This window comes from Hypomesus nipponensis, chromosome 16 (genome assembly GCF_054491055.1).
Source record: "Hypomesus nipponensis isolate SF chromosome 16, ASM5449105v1, whole genome shotgun sequence".
In the NCBI taxonomy this organism is placed as follows: Eukaryota; Metazoa; Chordata; class Actinopteri; order Osmeriformes; family Osmeridae; genus Hypomesus; species Hypomesus nipponensis.
This window is the reverse complement of record NC_140376.1, coordinates 12,076,482-12,090,356: the sequence shown is the minus strand read 5'-3', so window position 1 is coordinate 12,090,356 and position 13,875 is coordinate 12,076,482. Positions and strand designations below refer to the sequence as shown.

Below are 13,875 nucleotides of genomic sequence, written 5' to 3'. Positions count from 1 at the left end.
CATTTTTAAAGCTGCCCCTGCAACTCATACAAGGAGAAGAAGAGTGATATAAAGATGATGGCTAGGCAACAAAATGCATTTCTCCTGATTCTGTAAGATAAAAAGCCTGTGCCATTTAGGTGTAATTCCTTTTTTCTTCCTCTGTTCACTTTTTTTGTTACTGGATTATTATGTGTCGCTTCATGACTGGGTGGTGGAGGGGAGTTATTGATTTATTTTTGGCCTTTTTATAACTATACTGAAACTTTCAGAAAGGTATGACATAACATAGGCAGTGTGTTGGTGTAAGTGGCAAAACATTTAATTCTCTTAATTTTTTCCCATTTTCTCTTACCAATGTTTAGACATCGAAAAGATAAACAAATACTTTTGAAAGGCTTTATTTGGTCATAAATGAGGGTGTTGGTTGATATTGTGAACCTTATTGATTGAATTTCCAGGTTGTGTGAGTGTGTGTGCGTGCGTGCATATGTACATAGATGTGTCATATAGTCCTGGAATAAATATTTAAAGAGTTATTTGGACCTATTTTTACTTGGTGTCTCTAAATCATGATTTTGACTCTAAAGGCTCCAAATAAATGCTCTATGAAAGAACACAAAGTATGCTTGTCTGAAATTGATATGCACCACTGACTCAGGATTTAATGTGGTCTTAAACAAGGAAGTTGAAGCAGCTTGAATCTCCATCTGCCTTTCTCTGTCCTGTACACAATGTGGAAAAACATACCTAATTTTTTACATTTTGTCACTTGTTACATGTTCTGATATTTGATATAATGAATAACTGTACATGTTTGTTTTTCTCAAACAACAAAAATGTCTGAAATGCTCCTGTCTGCCAGACTACAACAGTGTATGTCGGGATTTTTGCACTGCAATGGATTTTAATGGATTTCCATGCTCTTGATTTAGAATGGCACTAAATTTGGCGCCAGTCTGCAGTTTTGTAGGACGATAGACTTCTATTGCATTAGGCCGTCTCTGAAGGCACTCCTCTTTTAATAGTTGTAGAAAAAACAGTTTTTCTTCTCCTCCTACATTATGCCTACACTATATCTATTGTAATGTAGTAACATGTTATTACTTTATTTTGACAGCTCAATCTCATCTTCCTGGTCATCACCATGTACAAAATGGTGAAGCACTCAACTACCCTAAAACCAGACTCCAGTCGGCTGGAAAATATAAAGTAAGTAAAGCTAATCTGTAACCCATATACACTAAGTTACTGGTAATATACAGTTATTTGTACTTTTTCTTGCCCCTTCAAACACACCTTCAGGCAGAGCCTTTTTTTCTTGTAAGGTTGAGGAAATATTTTTTGACGAGATAAGATTTATGGGAAAAAGCATTATTTTTCTCTTTCATGTCAAATTCACTCTCCCTGACTTCTTCTTGTTCACAGTATCTTTCTTTTTGGCCCTCTGGTAGAAATGTAAATTGTCCAGACAGAGCATTACCAGAGGAATTTAAATTACACAGAGGCTGGTGGTTTTGAATAAGAATTATGGCATGACCGTCCCATAATGATGACAACATTGACTTTGCGAGTGGTTTTTAAGTCTTTGTTCTAATCCACTGTGCTGCTGACCACAGGATTGTGTTGGCATGGAACACAGCACTCGGAGGCTGTGACTCAAGTATGCGCCGCGAGGGCAAGCCGAATGGAACAAAACATGTTTATAGTTCCAGCCCCACCCCTCACTCCACCCCTCTAATAAGTTTGTTTTCCTCAGTTGCTTTACAATTTGCTAAATGTTTTGGTTTGTAAAACTAAAGAGAAAAACTATTTTCCATCCCTTAATTGTTTGTTTATTATCAGTTAATTGAGGATTGATTTCAGGCCTCCTGACAGCTGGGAGTTATTTTTATTTCCATACCTGTGTGGTACCACAGGCTCCACTCCCTTCAACCCCATGTAGGAGCTGCATATCTTTCTACTTTTATTTCCTTTTATATGTTTTCTTGATAATTATGTGTTGTAAGTGTGTTCTCCATTACAGTGCAGTTGCGAAACTACACCCATGATCAGTGGTTAATCTTTGTTGACTAATTAAGACATTTACCCTGTTTTTTTTGCAAGCCTTCTCACCGACAGAGCACCACAGCTACCTTTTACCATTGTTTAACCATTGTCGATTTGTGTTATTCTGGGTTTTTCCACAGGCAATACAGTTTGTCCTAATTATTGTTATATCTAAACAAATATATAGCAGATAATTCAACAAATTTAGTATGTAATATATATATAATATAAGTCTTGAAATACAGATTACACTTTCCAATCAAAATAAATTCTAAATGCAAAAAGACTAATTAAAACAGTTTACATCCAATTCTGCAAGGATGATGCTCTTTATAGTTTTAAATTGCCTATGCCAGTTTTCAAGACTTGCAAACCATAAAGTAGATGGGGGATCATTGAATGTTGCATGGTAAGAAAAGCCTAATCCACAGCGTCTCCTTTCTTTTCCTGTTGCTGGTCCTTTCATTCACACCAGTAATTATCGCGTTTGTGATGGATACTATAATACCGATTTGCCGGGGTAAGCCTCCAATGTGCATCCTCAACGTCTTCATCACACATTACACACACTGTAGCACAAATGCTAATTCCACCAAGTAGATAGATACACAGTACCGGGGATCTGACAGGATCCTTTACATACAGGTTAGGGTTAAAAAGCCCTCTGTTCGCTTCTTTATTTTATAATGCTTGTAATTTCTCACCCATCAAAGTTGAAGAACTTTGACACAAAATGGCAACCAACCCACGCTGTGATGCATCTGATCTAATTTGTGTTTCTCTTTTCCTGCTTATCATGCTCTCTAGCTATGAAGATAATAAACCATTTATCAAGTAAGGAACACTCAGCCCAGAAGTCTGTTCTCAGCTTGTAGTTGACTCTTCCTCACCATTCGTCCTTCAACCTTTTGTCTTTCTTGTCTCTCTCACTTTATCTCTCAAGAACTCTGCCCCAAGGCTATTTGGCATACTTATTTCTCTTGACCATTCTCCTCAATTCCATCGTCCATCGTCTCTCTGTTCTGTTTGGTGTTGTGTATCTGTACAACCTTTGAACTTTAATCTTTAGGGGTGTCTGAAGGCTTAATAGGAACCTTCAGACACCAGGCATGGGTTTCCTTTTCCTCCAACTCCTTCCTCAGCTCCGTAGCTGCCCAGTTGTCAACGTTGCCCTCAGTATAAATAAATATGGTGGAGACTTGTTGAAATAATTTCAAGAAGCTCTAGGATTAACCTGGAACACTCAGGGCCTCATGTACACACATTCGCAAATGTAGCGTTATTAGCGCCATGGGCAAACCACATATTGCGCACGCTGTGATACTTCAGTTTACGTCGTATTTACGAAACCTGCAGGTCATCGGGTAAACAGCGCCTTTCTCCGCCCACTATACCGTACATTGCGAGCATTTAAATGCGCAATTGAACGGGCCTCTTTCTCTCTTTCTATCATGGATCAGCCACCAAAGTCAAAACAGCATGACTTTGAAATGATCCTGATGCCAATATTTGTAATGTAGCAAGGAGTTTAACAACTCCTGGATGGAATGTGAACGCTGAGTCGGAGATTCGATGTAATCTTTAATATCTTCCAGTAACTGTAATATTGCATGGCTGCTTAATATGTAACGCGTAATGATTTTGTGTTTACTCAACTCAAAAAGTGTGATCCTTGTGGCAAAAATCCTTTGGCCTATGTCTTTGTCTTGCTCAGGTTACAGCTGCTATTTCACCTGGAGGCATATGCGCATTCTGGATTACGCCTGCTTTTAAAAGGCGAATCATTTTCACCGCAAAATGGAAGCACGCTGTCACAGGCGGTTTTTGTACATACCGCGGAATACATAATTAGGAGCACTTTACGCATCTCTTTCCATCTCTTTATGAGAACTCCCACTTTCCCCTTGACCCTCCCGTGAATGCATATGCATGACTCGGAAAAGCGCAATTTGCCATTTCAGTTTCCGCAACAGGCAGTCTGCGCTTTTCCGTCAGTGCGGCATGTTTGTACATACCTCGCCATGCTTTTACGCGCAAATTGCAAAACAAATACGCCTGAAGTGGGCGCAAAAGTGTTTGTACATGAGACCCTCTGTACACTTCCTTTTTTGGAAATGTTGCCCCTACCATCTTAGCATTGCGTAATATGGACAATTTTGTCCTTCATTATGAAAAATAAATAAATGCAGTCTTTTAAATTAATCAGATTTCCTCTTTAACAGAACGAAGCAAACAACTATTGTAATCAAGCCTCGTGATTTGGGGTTCTATTTTCCCTTCTTGATTTATGCAGCTGTTTTGAACAGTAACTCACAATGGATTTGTCTCATTGTGTGTTTGTTTGAGTCTAGGTCCTGGGTCCTGGGAGCCTTTGCTCTGCTGTGTCTGCTGGGCCTGACTTGGTCCTTTGGATTGTTCTTCATCAATGAGTCCTCCGTGGTGATGGCCTACCTCTTTACTACATTCAACACCTTCCAAGGAATGTTTATCTTTATCTTCCACTGCCTCCTCCAGAAAAAAGTAAGTTAGTGGTCCTATCCTGCACAAATGTGGCAATTTACTCATGCAGTAAAAGTACATTAATCACACAATCATACTGACATGTTTCAGTTAAAACAATATTGCCTAATTTTAGCAAAGGTATATAGAGCTGTATTGTATATTTTAGCAAAACTTTTTGAATAATTGTGCACTCAGGTCCGTAAAGAGTACAGCAAGTGCTTCAGACACACATACTGCTGTGGTGGCTTGCCCACCGAGAGCTCCCACAGTTCTGCTAAGACATCCACAGCCAGGACGAGTGCCCGCTACTCCTCTGGCACACAGGTACGGTTTCTACCAAATTAGCATCCATAAATTAGGCATATATTGTAGTTCAATACAGTACAACATCAAAAGTGAAATAGGGAAATCAACAACAGAAAGTAACAAACATTGTCACCAAACTCCCTATGATGTTATGATTGAGAAAGTAAAATCATTAAAGACAACATATATTTAAAATGTATTGGGAATTATTTTCTACAGTAGTTACAGATTAGTGTATATGGTAGCTGGGTCTAATTGTGCATACTGGAGAATAAGCCAAGAATAACAAGCATAGTTTAGCTAGTATACTGCATGAATATTTTTTTCCTGCTCCTCCCCTTAGCACCTGCTTCTTCTTTTTTCTCTCACTACTGCCACAAGCATGGAAAAAATGAATGCACTTTTCCAAAGCATTATTTACTTTTACTTTTACTTCAAATCATTACTTTTTTCTTTAAAAATCGAAATACCAGTTGATGTGAATTATTTCCCAAGGGCACAATACTTATTTTGGATAGGAGAAAATGTTCCAACCTTTGAACTCGAGTAAAACCTTAGCCAAAAAAAATTGCTTAAATCACAGGATATTCCCCTTTTAACTTCTTAAGCAATGGGACTATTAATTAAGAGTATTACTATTAAGTACTATTAAGAGTATTAAATGGTAATTTGCTGTTAATATAATTCAGGAAGATCACATCAGGCACTTGGTACACTGTATAAACTTAGGTCAGTCAGGGCGATACTTACAATACCAGACGTAATGAAAGTGGATCTTTGAAGTGAAAGATGCTTCTTCAAGTCCGAATAACTATTCCTTGTTAATCTGACAGAGCCGTATCAGGAGAATGTGGAATGACACCGTAAGAAAGCAATCTGAGTCCTCCTTTATCTCAGGTGATATCAACAGCACCTCTACCCTTAACCAAGGTCAGTCACACACCTCTTTATTCCTTCACATATACCATTTACATGATAGACAGAGGTCCAATACATACAATTTCAATGAAACCTGTTTGGCTTGATAGGACTCAACCAAAGGAAGGCTAGCATCCCTGTGTCTGCCAACTGAGGATTACAGAAATCCCTTCTTCAAATATTTTGAGCGTTTTCATGTGGGGCAGCGAACATCAACGATGAATTGGGGGCAGCGCGGTGCTGTTTGTGCTAAAGTGCTGGCCATTCAAAGTTCAGACCTCAATCCACGAAAATAAAAAAATGTCCTTACTCCAAACAAGTTATTTCTGCACAAAATGGTGTGCTTTACTAGCAGAGGCTCATTAATTGGTTAGTATGTGAGGTAGCTTCTGCTATAACAGAGATCCACGAGTAGAGGAAAAAAACTGTCATTCATTATTTAACTTGAGCACAAATATAATTATGAGAAGATGATGTTCAACTCTGGGTGACCCTGGCTTAGTGTGTTGTTCAGCTATGCTGCTCTGCCTCTATCTAAAATGGCTCTCCAAGCATGCGTGGAAAAGGTAGTCTAGACTTTAAACCCATTCGCTCCCCTGCACCTCCCCCCCACTTTTACTCCTCAGCTCTTCAGTCTGCACAGGGTAGAATGGTTACAACAGGTCACATGCCAATGCATCAATATCTATCAGTACAGTTTTTTGTTTTTCTTTCTAGAATAAACCTTATGTTATATGTTAAGGCTGAGTATAGATCCGTCTCTGGTGTGCTGAAAGATCCCTGCCTAGTTACCCTTGAGTATAGTGTACTAAAGAGGGTTCTATCTGAAGGAAGCTTCCCTTGTCATTAAAACATCCTCCGAGACCGCCTGACAAGACAAATGGCATTTCACACAAAGTGATGAATGGGACTGGAAATGCGTCATAAGGCTCTGTTCCATCTACAGAAGCACTACTACTTGGAGTAAATTTTAGTGTAGGAAGAATGGGGAGTAGTAGAGCTATTCATAATCTGAATTAGTCAAGGAATATTCAAGCAATACATTTGAGGGCGAGGCTAAATTAGCCTTTCCAATGGGTTTATTCAAGTTTAGGTTGAGGGGGAAAATAATCTGAACAATTATTGCAGTACTTTTGTGGATAAGAGGTAAATAAAAGCAAAAAGCAGTAAGTACAGTGGCGTTACATTGCCCCTTACTAAACAACAGAAAGATGAAAAGCTGACATAATAATTTCCTTCTGTAGTATGTTGCTTTGCAACTCATTTGTGTTAGATATCAGTACAATTCATCAGGAATAAAATCAAAAGTAAATGTGAAGTAAATCTACATAAACAGTGTAGATTTTCTTCTTTGCTCATCGTCATTTAATCCTTAGCTTGATATCACAATGTCATGTTTCTTTAGTCATATTTAAACTAGCCCATAGATAAATGTCTTCAAAAAATGAATGAATAATAACGTATTTATTAGGAAAAAATATTTACCAATGCCTGACAATGGAACCTGATCTTTCTTCTTCTATCTTGCTACTCCAGGAATGACGGGCAATTATCTACTAACAAATCCTCTTCTTCGACCACAAGGCACTAACAACCCTTATAACACCTTACTGGCTGAAACAGTCGGATGTAACACTCCTACGGCTCCTGTGTTTAACTCTCCAGGTGTGCTTGCTTTAACACTTCACAACACTGTTAATTCTCACTGTGCATTCTCTATTTTCTATAGCAACTTTCTTATCTTGCTTTTTGATATCAACTGATTTATTGTGCCATTATTATAAGTAAACAAGGAGTATCAACTTCTTCAATGTATAATACTTGCACTTACTAGCATTCACAAATGAATAATTGACACTGTACATTATTAACAATTTAGTGAAATTCATTAGTATCTACCCCTTCTGGTGTGAGATTTTTTTAAATAATCATAATATTCCTTAGAATAAAACATAAAGATTAACTTGGGGAAGAAAATACCATATCTTCTACCTTCCTTGAATGAAAGAGCTACAATCTAAATTGTATGATCATTTGAAAGCTTAAGTCTATGCTTTTTTTCTTCTGTTTTCACGAGGATATTTCCCCTAGAGTCCTGTATGCTACCATGCAAGCACAACATCAGTTTATAATTTAAATTGAATATGTGGGTTTAGAGTTATTTATTGATAAGGAGTTGTGGTAACATAATCAAAACCATGAAAAGCCCTAAAACATCCCTTGGTATTTAAGGGATCTAGTTGATCCAGTATTTCAGAAATATGTTAAAGGACAATGAATATGTATTGCAATTATGTTTTAGAAATTGAAATGACATTTTCCTTTTGTCGTGTTTTTGCTTTTCCTTTATGCTTTCCTCTAGTGACCTACAGAGAGACAAGTATGGGAGTAAAACTTAACTTTGCCTATCAAATGTAATTTTTTTTCAGCATGCTTATTAAAAACAACCAAACCCTGGCACAGTCAATGGTTTATTTAAGGTCATTGACATATACTCAGTGGGCAAGTGGTTCACAAACTATCAAATTGTACTTTGCATTCAATTCAGTCTTGAGTGTTAGTTGAGAATGGATTTAGGAAATTTCACTTCCCATTTCTGTATCTTTCTCTATTTTAGAGATATAGAGAGAAAATACTGCTTTGTTACCTGGTAGCAGAGGATAATATTTAGGAAATAGAAGGGGTAATGTACCTGCACAGGTTTTTCCCTGTAGCATTGAGCTGTCTCAGTGTCCAGTTGTATTCCCGTCACATCTGTCCCCAAGCGTCGAGACGTCACCTGCCTGAAATCAAATTGTCTAATCGCAATGCGTAAACAATTTGTCTGTATGTCATTGTGCCAGCTGGTTTCTTTTTCATGATCTTTTCCCTTTCATATAAATGTGTTCCTCATACCTTCGATAACTTATTTGATACTTGTTTTATTCATCTTTGTGTCTACAAATAACATTCCCATCTTTTATCTGAACAACAGAATGTCACCACAAAATACCCATTCCTCTTAATCTCACTCTCGTATCTCTGAATTTATCTTAATTTTCTATTTTTGCCTTACCAATTATGGCAAACTCACTCACTTCTCTGTTCCTTTTCAGCCTTTTGTCCATCTGACTAATATTTGTTCCATCACTCCTGATTTCCACAACCCCAGTGCTTGCAGACATTCTTGAAATGACTGCCATTGACCTTCCTAGTTGTGTTGTTTTTTTGGGGGGACTGCTTTTAAAGTGACTGGGGCTACACTGGAAACTGTCACTTTGATGGATGCCGAGCACAGGGCAGCAGACTTGCTCTGACTTCTGCCAGCCTTGGGCACATACTGGCATCGAACAATTGGTACCAAACTTAAACAGGCTCAAAAACGTAATGAAAATATAAACCCCCAAAACCTAAACTGTTATCATTAAATCTGAAAAACCAAAAAGCCTTGATTGCTTGTTGATTTAATTTGCTGAACCCTTGGTCTGACTAAGTTGCAGAAGTTTTTTCCTTTTTTGTTATTGTCAGTGATTCTTCATCATGTTACAAATAAATCATTTTATTTTCTTTTGTACATCAGCTACTCTTAGGCCAGATAGCCTGAGCAGACAGACATGATGTGAGTTGTCCAAAGTGAGTCTTTTCCACCTGCTGTGTGTGATGATGTCAGATGGTGCTTGTGGGCCTCCCCATGTAGTGAGAAAGATGGCTGTCCCGTGTTGACCATTACTTATTTCTCTGTATACGTCCATATTTTCCAGTCTTGTTTTGATTTCCCCCACAACTCATCCTATAACAACTTGCTATAGAATCTCCTGTCAGTGTTGTAGCTTACCCATTTGTGGCTACTCCTGTTATGTTAAACTTTGCTGTATGTTTTCTGATGGTCATGATTATTATTTGTTCTCGTTAGATGTTGTTTGGGATCCCCTCCACCCTTTTCTCACTAGTGTGTTAGTCAAAGGCAACATGCTTGAGTGAATTGGAAAGGCTCTATACTTAACAATAAGGTTACATCTACCATGTGATTACATAGCAATACCTGTAGTAACGACATTGTAGTTACATAGGAACAGCTGTGTAGTTATATTTCAGTTTTGCGGTAATTAAATCAGTTATTACACAAAAAACTTACTTAATATGGAGGAGGTTTGGATTTCTAGGGGTAAGTTAGGGCTGCACGATTAATCAAATTTTAATCACGATCACGATTTCGGCTTCCCACGATCAAATTCACGTGATCGAGCGATATTTAAAATGTGTTATCCGTTAATAGAACGCTCCGTATCAAAGTTATTTTTTGCAAAGCCAATCTAGCGCTCCGTAAACCAATAGGTGCGTTCGACATCGGCTGCATGAAACGACCAGCGAGAGTTGCCGCTTGCAGTCGAGGAGGAGTTATAAACGGCTCTGTAAAGTCGGAAAATTTGTCATTTTATGTATTGGGCTATGATAAACTCCAATCTGTAAGCTGCAGAGTCGAATACACCTAATGTCTGATCACAAGATGTTCCCTGCACCACGCAGGGACAGAGGACACGAGGACAGAGGCCACGTCCACACTAGCCCGAGGAAATTTAAAAACACATACATATGTCTGCGTTTGCACCTCCCGTCCCGGCAGAGAAGACGGTTTAAACTAAACATAGAGTGGCGATTCTGGGTGAGACCTGGCTGAACAGCTACCTGGTGGCACAATTTTAAAACACCAAATAGTATCTCCAGAGGAGTATGTAAACAGGGCACCGTGGCTGGAGGGAGGGGCAGGAGTGGCGTAACCATGACAACGATTGTCATGTACCCGTGTTAGTGTGGACGGCAAACATTTTGAAAAAGATCTGAAAACGCTAGTGTGGACGGAGATCGTTTGTTTTGTATTGATTGTATATTTTGAGTTTTATTCACATCCATTCTGCAGGTACAATGCATTGTGATAATCAAATTTGATTAGGTTAAAATCAACAAATAATCGTGATAATTAATCGTGATCTCAATATTGATCAAAATAATCGTGATTATCATTTTGGCCATAATCGTGCATCCCTAGGCTAAGTAGATGTTAAAACTGATAATGTTTTTGTAACAAAATCTTCAAATATTCTTTGAAACATCCACTTACCTCTTACCTACTGTGCATTACACTTTTGTAATAACCTATACTTATCATTTAATTACTTAGCAATTCCTATGTATTTGCAATGTTTTCCTAGGTATTGCTGTGTAATTACATGGTTGTTAATGTAACCTTCATGTAAAGTGTTTCGATGCTATGTTAGGTGCATGCATACATATTCTTTAAAAAAAGTAATTGTATAGAGATAAACAACTTTTTGTCTTACATTAAACTAATGAACTGTCCTGAACAGCATTGAACCTTTTTTCTCACATAATGTCTCTCTCTCTTACATTGTTAGAGAAATGGTTTTGACTAATATAAATCCACTCTACCTGTTTTCTTTTCTTCCTCTAGGACACTCACTGAACAACACGAGGGACACAAGTGCAATGGATACTCTACCGCTAAATGGTAACTTTAATAATAGCTATTCGCTCCGCAACGGGGACTATGGCGACAATGTGCAGGTTGTAGACTGTGGCCTCAGCCTAGATGATGCTGCCTTTGAGAAAATGATCATCGCTGAGCTGGTGCACAACAACCTGCGGGCTAAGAACCACCACCACCAACAACAGCAGCACCACCACCACCTTCACCCAGAACGAATCCCACCCAAGGTGACGGTGGGTGGGAGTAGCGGTGAAAACAATGCCATCATGGCAGACACCTCCTCCCTGGTGCACAGTGACACAGCGGGCCTGGAGCTGCACAGCCGCGAACTGGAGGCACCTCTCATCCCCCAGCGGACTCACTCGCTTCTCTACCAGCCTCAGAAGAGAGTGAAGACCGAGGGGATGGAGAGCTGCGGAGGCTTTGTCAGCCAGACGGCAGAGCCAAACGACAGCCTGCAGTCCCCCAACAGAGACTCCTTGTACACTAGTATGCCTAACCTGAGGGACTCTCCATTCCCCGAGAGCAGCCCCGACGTAGAGGAGGACCTCTCCTCCCCCTCCAAAAGGAGTGAGAATGAGGACGTTTACTACAAGAGCATGCCTAACTTAGGATCTGGACACCAGCTCCAAGCGTATTACCAGATCAGTCGAGGGAACAGTGATGGTTATATTATTCCTGTTACTAAAGAGGGCTGTACACCTGAAGGAGATGTACGGGAAGGACAGATGCAGTTAGTGACAAGCCTTTAAGATTGAAATCACCATCGTTTAATCTCCGTAACCAGCCCTATCTTTTGGAGGACACACTCTGAGAGAGGTTGCGGAAGTGGCTAGAGCCCAAACCAAACTGTCCCACTACCATCCAAACAATGTCCCCTTCAACCCTCTTTTACCCTTACACAGACAAACAGACTTAAGTGCACAGCAACGGCAGTGCAGTGTCACTCCGATCGCTGTGAAGTTTACACAGAATGTACATACAATGCAAAGTCAATTTCAATTTAAGAAATGAACCAATTATGTATTTAAATGTGATGCTGCTGTTGAATAATGGATACAAAAATATATATAAAAACGGAACAATAAAAAAATAGACTATTTCAGATCAGCAGTTTTCACTTCCATAATCCTTGTCAAAGCCTGTTTTTGTATTATATACAAAATAAATATTTTGGGCCAGGATGAGGACAACAATTTAACTGAGACGTTCCTGATGAATGACTTAATTAGGAATATAAGGTCCTAGAGTTACCCCCATCACGTGAAGTTTGGATTGTATAACCCCTAGCAATCAAGCCCCTGGCCTTATATTTTCTCAATTGTACATTGAGCTGTTATTAAGGAAAATTACAAAAATAGATATATTTTGTTGTATTGCTCAAGGAAAAAATTAATAAAAACAGTACATATAAAGAAACCTTTTAATTGAAAATCTAACATTTAAAGAGACTATTGTGTAAAAGTTGCACATGTAATAAAATGTGTTAATTGTTCATACACTTCATTCATCTACATTTGAAGAAAAAAAGATAATTAAAACAAATTGAGTCAACAAAGAACTTGATTAATGCATATTCACTTTTTCCACTTGTGAACAGTGTTTTCCTGAATGAATTTCATATTGTCAATTGCACTGGGTTTATTTGATAATGCCAAAACATGAAATTAATCTTTTCAGTCATTATATAGGTTCATGGGCAGCAATCACTTAAAACCATCTTCTGACAATAAAGTTTGTATTCGTTATATATGTATTTATTATGCTTGGGTCTGGACATTAGATTATTGAAATATTTCCAAATAATGAATGGAGAATGTGCAAATATTTTCCAGCACTGGTATACATAGCTCATCTTTTTCTGTAAACTATTAAGGGGCCCATCACTAAAGACTGATGTAAAATTCTACACTTGTTTAACAAAAAAATAAATGTGAGATTTTTTTTCAAATGCCAGTTCCTTTAGTAATTTGTGTTTTTGTACTGTTTAAGACTTCAGCTTTTATTACTTTGCTATAGACAAAATATATTTTTGACTTTTTGTTTTCCTTTAGGTATTGCAGCTCATTAGGTTAGTCAAGTTCATTTCCCCTTTGTGTTGGAGAAGCCAAATCCTTTGATGTAATTTAATAATGAGAACTCAGGTAGGGAAAATTTAATTGTAAATGTTACTCTGTGTGGTTGTAACACTCCAATAAAAGTTCCAGTAAAAATGACATCGGTTCACAGCATTGTCCACGTAGCATATCATTGAGCACTGCCCCAGACAACATTAAAACTTGCAGTAAAACATTGTATCTCTCAATGGCTTCAGTATGTTGGTAGGAAATTAGTTTTAAGGGTCACTGTTACAGTTTGAGAAATGTGAAGAAAATTCATAATAATAAGTATATTACTTACACAATTAATGTGTACTCAAGAAGTCAGTCTGACATGGCTTGACATGGCCACAGGTACTACTAAATGATGGGTCATTTCCATATGATACCAACTGAAGCAGAAAACAGCTCATGGCAGGGAGGCTGGAATTCAAACTGTTTACCACTGAAATAAGTTCATCTGACACTCCTGTCAGAGGAATGTTAATGTTAATGCTGTGAGGGCTGATTTGGCTTTTGATATAATTGAACATAAAA

General features: G+C 38.3%; 1 protein-coding gene across 7 annotated transcripts in view; it reads left to right on the top strand.

Annotated features, from left to right (window-relative positions):
• adgrl2a (adhesion G protein-coupled receptor L2a) overlaps positions 1–13,455 on the top strand; it is a 126,480-nt gene extending 113,025 nt beyond the window's left edge. For all 7 annotated transcript variants that reach the window (XM_084675532.1, XM_084675538.1, XM_084675535.1 and 4 more), the window contains 5 exons: positions 1,100–1,191; positions 4,380–4,548; positions 4,726–4,854; positions 5,670–5,766; positions 11,204–13,455. In XM_084675532.1, the coding sequence (XP_084531658.1) occupies positions 1,100–1,191; positions 4,380–4,548; positions 4,726–4,854; positions 5,670–5,766; positions 11,204–11,991 (1,275 nt within the window). In that variant the 3' untranslated portion in view covers positions 11,992–13,455. The remainder of the gene's footprint in view (positions 1–1,099; positions 1,192–4,379; positions 4,549–4,725; positions 4,855–5,669; positions 5,767–11,203) is intronic.
• Positions 13,456–13,875: the final 420 nt, after the last annotated feature.